The sequence below is a fragment of the Sarcophilus harrisii genome, chromosome 3 (genome assembly GCF_902635505.1).
Source record: "Sarcophilus harrisii chromosome 3, mSarHar1.11, whole genome shotgun sequence".
Classification (NCBI taxonomy): domain Eukaryota; kingdom Metazoa; phylum Chordata; class Mammalia; order Dasyuromorphia; family Dasyuridae; genus Sarcophilus; species Sarcophilus harrisii.
The window spans coordinates 82947310-82960126 of record NC_045428.1 but is presented as its reverse complement, the minus strand read 5'-3'; the positions used below and the strand labels follow the sequence as shown (position 1 = coordinate 82960126).

The 12817-nt window shown below is 32.0% G+C and overlaps 1 protein-coding gene across 7 annotated transcripts in view; it reads right to left on the bottom strand.

Annotated features, from left to right (window-relative positions):
- FAM126B (family with sequence similarity 126 member B) overlaps positions 1-12817 on the bottom strand; it is an 80543-nt gene that overhangs the window by 18342 nt on the left and 49384 nt on the right. For all 7 annotated transcript variants that reach the window (XM_031958358.1, XM_031958351.1, XM_031958353.1 and 4 more), the window contains 3 exons: positions 12026-12205; positions 2276-2356; positions 94-209 (listed from right to left, as the gene is read on the bottom strand). In XM_031958358.1, the coding sequence (XP_031814218.1) occupies positions 94-209; positions 2276-2356; positions 12026-12205 (377 nt within the window). The remainder of the gene's footprint in view (positions 1-93; positions 210-2275; positions 2357-12025; positions 12206-12817) is intronic.

Genomic DNA, 12817 nt, shown 5'->3' with positions numbered 1-12817 from the left:
CCTTGATATATCAGATTCAGTTTTAAATATTTCAGTTCAGCAAATGAAAAATTGTATTAAGTAAAGATTTAACAGAATAGCTTAAACTATTACCTGTTTTGTGCAGTAAATGTTTCCCTCTGAGGATGAAGATCACTATAAACTACCCTAATGAGGTCATGCTGACACAGTGCTCCCTCTGTCAAGGCCATAGATCCAATAGTTGAGGGCTATTAAAAAAATATTATGAAGAAAGATTAGATAAAGGAAGAATAAAAAACCCAAAACAATAGATGGTATCCATAATAATTTGCAAAACACCAACATTACATAACTGTAAAAGGTTTTTCAAAGCATCACTTCTATCCTCTTCCCATTTTCCTTCATATATAAATTCTACAATTCTTCTCTGAAAAGATGTTTCAAAGAATAAAACACCTGCAATTTTAAAAAAATTACACAGCTTCAATTTTTGGAATAAGTCATTACTCTGAAACTTGTTAGAAAAAGGATTCTTAACCTTTTTTGTGCCATGGAGATCTTTGGCAATGTGGCAAAACCTATAGACTTCTTGGAATGGTGTTTTTAAACACACACACACACACACACACACACACACACACACACACACACTTACAAAGGTAACCAAGTACAGATACCAAGATATATTTTTTAAAAAGTTCACAGGTCCCCATGTTAAGAACACTAGTCCTTAGAGCAAGAAAACTATTAAAACAACCAAAATAGGAATATATCAGTTACAGTTTTGACTCAAAGTAACTTTTTGAGGTCCAAAATATAAAGAACAATTGTTCAAAGTGTACTAGTATGTCACATAAGCACCCTTTGAAAAGAATAGTAGACGTACTATCATGTTTCAAAACATATTAAACTATTTAAATGATTTCATATTTCTGGTTATATATACCTATCATTTATTAATTTATACCTCATTAACCCCATAATTTAATTAAAATCTATTTTTCAGAAATAACTGATATCTTTTTCCCCAGAGATTTTTTTTTAAATTAAAGCTTTTCTTCAAAACATATACATAACTTTCAACATTCATCCTTGCAAAATCTTGTGTTCCAAAGCTTTTCCCCTCCATTTCCTCTATCCCCTTCCCTAGACACACTTGCTATCTAGTTAATAAAAGTTAAATATGTGTAATTTTTCTATACATATTTCCACAATTATCATGCTGCACAAGAAAATTCAGACCAAAAAGGAAAAAATGAGAAAAAAATGGAAACAAACAACAAGAAAAGTGAAAATACTATAGTATGATCCACACTCTCTTGGGGTGTAGATAAATTCTCTTCATCACAAGATTATTGGAAAGGGACTGAATTATCTTGCTGTTGAAAAGTCATATCCATCAGAATTGATCATCATATAATAAATAACTGATATTATCAAAAAGAAAGCTACTACTAACAAAATAAATAAGTAATTATGTGTCAAGAACTATTTATTTGAAAGGTTTGGATAGCTCCTTGTTGGGTTTCTAAGATAAAAAAAATACGTGAAACCACTAGAAAAAAACTTAATCTTTGAATGGTTCAGAATTTGATTCAAATTTTTATTTTATTAATAATTATTCTCCACATATATCATAGAACAGCAAAAACTATTCATGAAAGTATAAATTTCTATTATGTATAACCTAATTTTTAAAAACGTGTAAAATAAATTAAACACATTTCTTAAAGCCATCCTGCTCATCTGTGATTTTTTTGGACTTCTTTTTGTCTTCTCCATTTCTTTTTTTTGAATCCTAAAACAGATTCTTTTAAACTGAAAACCAGCATTTTATAATCACTATTATTTTTCTAAGGAAAAAAAAAAGAAGGGGAAGGAAAGAAAGAAAAGGTAAGAAAAGGGGAAAGAAGGACTCTTTGAGAGTTCTTGGGTTATATAAAACAAAAGATGCCAATAAAAATTTATTTTAAAAAAAATACCCCCCCCAAATAAAAAAATTCTCAAAACTGAACTCCTCCCTTCAAACAGATAGTCACACTGACATTAACCAATATGTAAGAATATGTAATAACACCCAAAAGGATGAACCAAAAGAATAAAAAGGAACAAAAATCTAACTGAAAAAAGTTATATCATTCTCAGGATACATTTCTTACTCAATTGCAAAATTTTACCTTAAGTTGTTCATCAGCAATATGCAATTAACAATGCATCTTGTAACAACATACATATAACAATGTTTCTCTCTTACACTGAATGAAATTTGATTTTTATTTACTCCTACAACCCAATTATTCTAACTTTTACTCACCTCGTGGTATATCGAAGGCTTGGATAAGGAAGGGATAGTAAAAGATAGCACTTTATTGTTTCCATCTTTATCAGCAATTTCCTATGAGATTAAATAAAAGACATATATATATATAACATATCTACATAAGAATCAAGAAAGGAATTAAAGGAATAATAACAATTTTCTTCATTATGGGGACACTATTATCCAGGAAGAGATTTTGAAAAGCTGAGATAAACTTCTTACCTCCTAATTTCTGATACAAAAAGATGTTAATTATCCTAGTAAAGTTCTTGTAATCTAAGCTTCATTTAGTGAATGAAATCTCCCAATAAAACTTATAAATAGTATATTTCACCCGAGTCCCGCACTGAATTATCAAATATGGCATGAGACTATGAAAAGCTAGAGACAAAAAAAGAACTCAAATATTTACCAAGTGGCTACTTCTGAATGCTTAGCATTGTTAGGAGTTTGAGAAAGGCACAAAGATCAAAGATAATTTTTGGCCCTAATAAATTTTGAAGTATTGTAAATGCATACCCAAATAATTACAATACAAAATAATACATGATATATACATTAGAAATATTATTAAATATTATAAAGGTCTGAGGAGGAAAAGTCCTTACCAAGGGAAAGAGAGATTAAGAAATGATGTAGCCTTTGATGGAGCTAGAACATACAAACATTTTCTCTAAGTTGTAAGTTATCCAGGTTGGTTGAAGGGAAAAATGAGGAGAATTTTATTTAGACATAATAGAACTTTGCTTAAACTTCATTTAGAAGGCAATGAGAAGCCACTGAAAGGTAGAAAGAAGTATTATACAACATCTATATATAACTAGCAGTATGGTGATTAGATTGGAGCAAGATCTATTAGAAAGCTATTGTAATTACGAAGGAATCAATTCCAGTGATCAAGAAACTAGGTAATGCAGAACTGAGTGGGACTACAAAGGAAGCAGATTCCAGAGATAATAAATAGGTACAATTTACAATAAGAAGTATGGGAAAGAAAATAGATTTAAATATAATACTGAAGATTTTTAACATGATAGAATGATGAGTGATGACACCATAGGGAAAAAACTGGTTTGTCAGAAGAGAGGACAGGTATGGGAGAGCTAGGTATATATATGTAATTATATTACATTTGAGGTACCATGAGATATTCTGGTAGATATGTTCAATAAGTAGCTGGAGGAATGACTCCAGGTTGAAAAAATATCTAGGCTATTACTATAGATTTGAAAATCATATACAGAGATGATAGCTGAATAAAGTGAATTTTAAATATATTTTTAAAAACCTATTCTTATTAATATCTTTCCACATCATCTAGTTTTCCCCTTTGTATCTCTCTCTTGACAACTCTGAGAGTCATCACTTTTAACAAAGAATATTTTTATAAGAAAAAAAAAATCAGCAAAATCTCCATATATTTTGGGGAGAAGTATCTCCATATCTTTAAAGCTAAGTTTCTGTAAGCTGTTAAGCTTCTCTTAATTTTATAATTGAGTCTCAGTCCTTTATTCTTTGTATTTACATTGCTGTAGTCAATATTTTCCTGGCTCTTCATAGTTCATTTTTGAGTTGGTCTAAATTTTTCTTTCCGTGTATCTTGGTATTCATCATATTAATCATTTCTTACAGCATAGTAAAATTCCAATACTTTTACGTACTATAATTTCTTTAGACATTTATTAATATACTGGTTTATGCTTTGTTTCTGATTTTTTGCTGCCACCAACAAATGTTGCTATAAGAATTCTGGCTTGTATAATTGAATTAGTGATATCTTTGAAGTATATACCTAATAGTGGAGTACTCTGGGTTAAAGGATACCAGTCATTTATTTGCATAATTACAAATGTTGTACAGATTTATAGCTCCATCAATAATGTATCATATCAGTGTGTTTATCTTTCCACAATGCATCCAATATTTATTATCACAGTCGTTTTTTAAAAAATAATTTTTGCCAATTTGCTGATGATAAAATAACTCAAAGTTGCATCTTATTTGCATTCTATTATCATTATTAATCTGAAACATTATTTCATGTTTTTAATAGTTTACAATTCTTTGATAACTATCTGTAACATTTGGCTACTTCTCTATTAAAGGCTGTTCATCTTATATATGTGTTCATTTTCTATATATTCTGAATATCAAAGTCTTCTTGAATATTTTTAACACAATGATTTTTAACACAGCTGACTGCTTCCCTTTTTATATTAGAAGATTAATTCTGTTTGTGTCAAAGCCCATTAATTTCACATAATCAAAAGTCAAAAGTATCTATTTTAAAGGGACACAGGAGACTGTTGGAATTGTCTTGGATCACCTGTATTGCTGAAAAGAGCCTAGTCAATCGTAGCTGATCGTTTTACAATATTGCTATTATGGTACCAGGGGTCCTCAAACTTTTTAAATAGGGGGCCAGTTCACTGCCCCTCAGACTGTTAGAGGGCCGGACTTTAGTAAAAACAAAAACTTTGTTTTGTGGGCCTTTAAATAAAGAAACTTCATAACCCTGGTGTGAGGGGGATAAACGTCCTCAGCTGCATCTGGCCCATGGGCCATAGTTTGAGGAACCCTGCGGTATACAATGTTTTCCTAATTCTGCTCATTTCTCTAAGCATCACTTCAGGTAAATTTAAACTTTAAGCAACTATTGGCTTATTCAGGGAATCATAGACTTAGGGATGGAAAAAGGCTTAAACGTCTTCATTTTCTTTAAAAAAGAAAAAGGAAAAGAAGTCAGCAGAACAAATGACAAAACAAGGGACATAACCAAGTCCTGTAATTCCAAATTCAGCACTATTATTACTATTTCAGGCTGAATGTCTATTACTAATTCTCAAGACCTTTCTACTTTTAAATCTTCTGATCCACAATGGCAGGATTTCTTAACCACTGTTGTATCATGGAATTCTTTGGCCATTTGGACAAACCTAGCCCTTTCCCCAGCCAACTATGTCTGTAGAGGCAAATGTTTTCTAAAAATTAAAGGAACATCATAAAATCTGCTTATAAAAACTGTTAAGACCAAGTTTAATTTTAATGTTACTTTTCACATACTCTCCAAATCCTAAAAGTTAAAAATTGGTCAAAGTCCAATGATTTTGTATTTGTGAAACATACACAATCCTAGTAAGAGTGATTAATAAATTATACTATAGGTAAAAAGATTTCACTCCAAATATCTCCATCTTTCAAATCCCTGGGTGAAATACTACCTTATGCATAAATCGTAATCTTATCTTATCATTTCAGTTGCAAATTACCTTTCCTTATCTCTGAAGGTTACAGAATTTTTAGAAACTATTTTAATGATATTTGTTATATGTTAATTTGTAGCACAATTATTTCTGTACATGTCTAATTTAACTATATAATGAACAAATTGAGGTTATGCTCAATCTCTTTTTATGCCCTTACTCAATACACAGTAGGTGAAATAATAAATATTTGAGGCCACAAAATACATTAACATTACACTAAAGTCATGATAATATCATTTAAATTACAAAGTCAAAGCAAAGAAGATGGAATAATAAGAGCAGGAAATTGCCCAACCTCTCCCAAATTCCCCTCCTAACGATATTAGAGAATGCCTCAAAATGAATTCTGGAGTGGCAAAACCAACAAAAGATGGATGAAACAATTTTTCAGCCTAAGACAATTTAGAAGGTAGGCAGGAAAGGTCTGCCTCACTGGAGTGAGAATGGAGTGCAATGCAGGCTTGTCCATCCCCAGTAAGTTAGCTGCAAGGCAAAACACCCTAATACAAGCCAGCAATGAAGCCCTAAGCCTTGGCACAAGTCAGCAGGCCTCTGCACTAGAGAGTTAGTAGCAGACTATACTCTACGTAACCCCGAAGCAGGGCTTTAGAGTTGCTGTATCTGCAACAGCAGCCTTCAAAAATCTCAGCCCACAGATGGCAAGGGAGATGGAAAATTTGTCAGAAGAAAGTTATAAATTATGCTGGTACTGGAATCTTTTACATTGCCCAGGCATGGTGGAAGATCATTACCAAGAACTGGGACCTTGGTCATAGTTGCCCAAAAAAAGTGCTTGTAGTCATTCACAAATCAGAACACAGACCAAGACAGAAGTGACCATACCTCTCCTTAGATAACACCACCCTGGAAGAACTGAAAACTTATAAATCCAAAGAACTTGTTCTGAACAAAGCAGCAAAAAAAATCTTAAAGCTTGGGATGGTAACCCCTCCCCCAGGAGGGAACCTTAATTTTCAATAAAGTTAAAAGATTTGTTTTATTTAAGGGTGAGAAAATGAACATCAAAAAAGAATATCACAATAGAAAATTATTATAGTGTTAGGTAAGATGAAGACAAAAATTCAGAAGACAATGAGATCAAAGCAGCTACATGCAAAGCCTCAAAAAAAAAAGAAAAGAAAAAGAAAAAAAAATAATTGTTCTCAAGTCAAATCAGTTGGTCAGAAAAGAACTTGAGGACAAAAGGGATTTTAAAAATCAAATAAGAGAGACAGTCAAAAAATGGAGGGGAAAATGAAAGTAATGCAAGAAAGGAACAACAGTTTGATAAATTATACTGAAGAAAATAATACCTTAAAAAACAGAACAGGCTAAATAAGAAAAGAGGCAGAAAAATTCACTAAAGAAAATCATTCCTTAAAGATCAGAATTGGCCAAGTAGAAGCTAATGACTGAACAGTTTTCCAATTCCCTTACCATGTGTGGGCTGAGACGCTTGAAGGCTGCTACAGCAGACTCAGTTGCCCCCAAGACTTGCTTCTGGGTTATAGAATATAGACATCAAGGAAATTATCAAAGAAAATTGTCCCAATATTGTAGAACCAGAGAGTAGAATAGAAATCGAAAGAATTCATCTATCATCTCCTAAAGAGTTCCCAAAACGAAAACTTCCAGGAATATAATAGTGAAATTCCAGAGCTCCAGTCAAGAAGGAAATATTGAAAGCAGCCAGAAAGAAACAATTCAAATATCATGGAGCCATAGTCAAATTAATACAAGATTTAGCAGCTTCTACATTAAACGGTCAGAGAGCTTGGAATATGATATTCTGGAAGGCAACGGAGCTAGGATTACAACCAAGATTCACCTACCCAGCAAAACTGACTATAATTCTTCAGAGGAAAAAATAGGCAAAAATAAGCATTCAATGCAATAGACAACTTCTAAGCATTCCTGATGAAAAGACCAGAGCTCAATAGAAAATCTGACATTCAAACACAAGACTTTTAAACTCCTGTTTCAAAGATTAAATAGGAAAAAGAAATCATAAGGGATTCAATAAAATTAAACTGTTTATATCCTACAAAGGAGGATAATACTTGTAACTCATAAGAACGTTCAAATTGTTAGCACAATGAGAATGAGTATACATAGACAGAGGTCACTGATGTGAGTTGAATATGATGGAATATCTTTAAAAAATAATAAAATTAAGGGGTGAGAAAAAGAAATGTACTGGGAAAAGGGAAAAGGAAGAGGTTTAATGGGAAGAGTTATCACACATAAAAGAGGCTTGAAAGAGTTTTTACAATGGAGGGGAAGATGGGTAGATGAGATAGTGGGCAATGCTTGCATGTTACCCTCACTGCAATAGGGTCAAAGAAGGAACAACTTACAAATTAGTTGTGTATGGAAATCTATCTTATCCTTGAGAGAAGAAAGAGAAAAAACAGATAAGGAAAATAGGAAGGCTGATAGAAAGGAGGGCTGATCGGAGGAATCAGCTGATTTTGAGGAGAGACAAGATGAAAGAAAGGAGAAGAAAAAACAGGAGGAAAAAAAAGAAGTCTGTGGAAACATTAAAAATTAACTGGAAACTCAATAATCTAATCCTAAGGAATAAGTAGGTCAAAGAACAAATCATAGAAACAATAATTTCATTAAAGAGAAAAAACAACAATAAGACAATGTATGAAAACACATTCATTCATTCATTTAGTCACTCACTCATTCATTTATTTATTTATTCCCTTATTCATTTATTTATTGTTGAGGATAGCCAGGTGGGATTTATACCAGGAATGCATTTTCAAACAGTCAGATCTCAACATTTCAAGAAATATTCATCACTCATAGTTAGGCTGAATCAATATAATTAAAGCGACAATTCTATTTAATCATACCAATCAAACTAACAAAAAAGTTTATAGAGCTTTTTAAAAACATAATAATAAAATTCATCTGGAAGAACATAAGATCAAGAACATCACAGGAATTAACAAAAAAAAAAAAAAAAGAAAAAGAAAAGAAAAAAGGAGTCACCTAGCTTTACCTGATCTCAAAGCAAAGGGTAATGCCATAAGCAAATTAAGAGATCATTGAATGGTTTACCTGTCAGATCTATTGAGAAAGGAAATTTATATGATCAAAGATACTGCTCAGAGATAATGAACATTACAAGATGCAAAATGGATGACTTTATTATATTAAAAACGTTTTACATAAAACAAAATCATCATCAAGATTAAAAGGAAATTAGAAAGCTAAGAAAAACTTTACAGCAACAATGTCTTATAAAGGCCTCATTTCTCAAATACAGAAAACTGAACCAAATTTAAAAGAATGAGTCATTTTTCAATTGATAAATGGTCAAAGAATATGAACAGGCAATTTACAAATGAAAAACCAAAACTATGGTTATTTGAAAAAATGCTCTACAAGATGAATACAGAGAGGCTTGGAGAGACTTACATGAACTGATGCTAAGTAAAATAAGCAGAACCAGGAGATCATTATATGCTTCAACAACAATACTGTATGAGGATGTATTCTGATGGAAGTGGATTTCTTCAACAAAGAGAAGATCTAATTCAGTTCCAATTGATCAATGATGGACAGAAGCAGCTATACCCAAAGAAAGAACACTGGGAAATGAATGCAAACTGTTTGCAATTTTGTTTTTCTTCCAAGGTTATTTTTACCTTCTGAATCAAATTCTTCCTGTGCAACAAGAGAACTGTTCAGTTCTGCACACATATATTGTATCTAGGATATACTGTGACATATTTAACATGTATAGAACTGCTTGCCATCTGGGCGAAGGGGTAGAGGAAGGGAGGGGAAAAGTAGGAACAGAAGTGAGTGCAAGGGATAATATTGTAAAAAAATCACCCAGGCATGGGTTCTGTCAATAAAAAAGTTATAATTATTAAAAATAAATAAATAAATTTAAAAAGAAAAAATGTGCAAACTAAAACAACTCTGAGCTACCACCTCATACCTGTCAGATTGGCTACTATGATAGAAAAAGAAAATGATAAAATGTTGGAGAGGATGTGGGAAAACTGGGACACTACAGCACTGGAGTTGTAAACCGATCCAAATATTCTGGAGAGTAGTTTAGAACTATGTCGAAAGGGTTATTTAATTGTGCACATCTTCTGACTCAGCAATATCATTAGTAGGTCTATATCCCAAAGATATCAAAAGGAAAAGGAAAAGAAAAAGGGAAAGAATCTATTTGTACAAAAGTATTTATAATAGCTTTCTGAGATGACTAAGAATTGGAAACTGGGGGGAAATCCATCAAGGGGAATGGCTAATCAAGTGGTGGTATACGATTATAATGGAATAATGTTGCTCTATTAAGAAATAAATAGACTAAGCATTGACCCACACTTAACGCCATACACCAAGATAAGGTCAAAATGGGTTCATGACCTAGGCATAAAGAATGAGATTATAAATAAATTAGAGGAACACAGGATAGTTTACCTCTCAGACCTGTGGAAGAGGAAGGAATTTATGACCAAAGAAGAACTAGAGATCATTACTGATCACAAAATAGAAAATTTTGATTATATCAAATTGAAAAGTTTTTGTACAAACAAAACTAATGCAGACAAGATTAGAAGGAAGCAATAAACTGGGAAAAGATTCTTACAGTCAAAGCTTCTGATAAAGGCCTCATTTCCAAAATATATAGAGAATTGATTCTAATTTATAAATCAAGCCATTCTCCAAATGATAAAATGGTCAAAGGATATGAACAGACAATTCTCAAAGAAATTAAAACTATTTCTAGCCATATGAAAAGATGCTCCAAGTCATTATTAATCAGAGAAATGAAAATTAAGACAACTCTGAGGTACCACTACACACCTGTCAGACTGGGTAGAGTGACAGGGAAAGATAATATGGAATGTTGGAGGGGATGTGGGAAAACAGGGACATTAATACATTGTTGGTGGAATTGTGAATATATCCAAACATTCTGGAGAGCAATTTGGAACTATGCTCAAAAAGTTATCAAACTGTGCATACCCTTTGATCCAGCAGTGTTACTACTGGGCTTATATCTCAAAGAGATCTTAAAGAAGGGAAAGGGACTTGTATGTGCAAGAATGTTTGTGGCAGCCCTCTTTGTAGTGGCCAGAAACTGGAAACTAAATGGATGCCCATCAATTGGAGAATGGCTGAATAAATTGTGGTATGAATATTACGGAATATTATTGTTTGGTAAGAAATGACCAATAGGATGATTTCAGAAAGGCCTGGAGAGACTTACACGAACTGATGCTAGTGAAATGAGCAGGGCCAGGAGAGCATTATATACTTTAACAACAATACTATATGATGATCAATTCTGATGGACCTGGCCATCTTCAGCAATGAGATGAACCAAATCAATTCCAATGGAGCAGTAATGAATTGAACCAGCTACACCCAGCGAAAGAACTCTGGGAGATGACTAAGAATCATTATGTTGAATTCCCAATCCCTATATTTTTGCCTGCCTGCATTTTTTATTTCCTTCACAGGCTAATTGTACACTATTTCAAAGTCTGATTCTTTTTGTACAACAAAATAATGGTTTGGTCATGTATACTTATTTTGTATTTAATTTATACTTTAATATATTTAATATAATATAAAATATACTTTTATATATTTAAATATATTTAGCTTTAATATATTTAAAGTATAATAATATACTTTAATATATTGGTCATTCTGCCATCTAGGGGAGGGGGTTGGGAGGAGGGGAAAAACTGGAACAAAAGTTTTGGCAACTGTCAATGCTGTAAAATTACCCATGCATATAACTTGTAAATAAAAAGCTATTAAAAATTTTAAAAAATTTTAAAAAAGAAATAATTGGGATGTTTTCAGAAAAACCTGAACAGACTTATATGAACTGATGGAAAATGATGTGAGAACTAGGAGAACAATCTATATACAATAACAGCAATATTGTATGATGATCAACTATGAATGCCTTAGCTATCAAAGGACTCATGATGAAAAATGCTATCTTACCTCCAGAGAAAGATCTGATGGAGTCTACATGAAGATCAAAGCATACTTTTTTTTTCCCCACCCAATATGATTAACATGGAAATTGTTTTGTATGACATACATGTATAACCTGTATAAAACTACTTGCTTTCTCAAGGAAAGGAAAGAAAAAATGAGAAGGGAGAGAATTTGGAACTCAAAATTAAAAAAAAAAAAAAACCCACAAAAAACAAAACATCAAATGTTAAAAACTGTTTTTACATAATATTAGGAAAAAATAAAAAATTCCAAATTTTTTTAAAATTCTGTGACATGTATATTAAATATCTAGCACACAAGCAGTTTAAAGAAACTCAATGAAAAAATTTATGATTTCGGTATTTTTCCTTAAGTATATATATTTTAATCAAGGATATAAAATAATTACATTATTTTCAGAGGATCTGTTTTAAATTCACTTAAAGCATCCCAACAACTTCTCAAAGTTCCTTTAACTTACCAAATTATAGATCCCTAGTAGCAGTGCTTCTATGCAACCATTACTCTGTCTGTCCCGGCTAACAGTAAGTCGTAAATAAACCCATATCAATTCTGGTAAGAATTGCAGAGTGAATCTCTTGAGCCGAACTTCAGAACTACGATATAGTTCAAAAAGCTGGTGACAGACAGGTTCTAGGAGCTAAAGGAAAAATAAAACAGGATAATTACAACCACCTTTTTTGGTTATAACTACATAGGAGGAAATGAAACAATTATCCACAAAGGAATAGAAAAAAATTCAGTATCTAAATTGTTGTGTAACTTTAATTCACTTCAATCACATAGCAACATCGACCAAATTAGCTCCTGACTCCACTGTAGGAAAAAGAGACTGAATTAGACTAGCATAAGAAGAAACAGGATTTCAACTGATGCAAAAATTTTGTTGTAATTTTATTTTGAAATAAAAATTTTCATCCTCCATTTTACCTTGAGGCTAAAAAAAAAAAAATGTCCTTCATTACCTATACCAGCTTGGTTCTTTGAGGTTTTCTAAAATTCAGGGTTTTTTCTAGTGTTATCCTTTTTTAATAAAAGAGGTCCCCCAAGAAAAGGGTTATAACACATTGGCATATCTTTTAATTATACTGTTCTAAAGATTATGAATGGAGCAAAGAGCAACTGATCTTTTAACAAATATAGTACAATAATACTTCAAGTTTTCCTTTCCCTTAATTTCCTCTTGCCTCAAAAAGTCTGTTAAAAAAAAAAAAGTACCCAAATAATTGGAAATTGAATTTTTAAGTGTCTT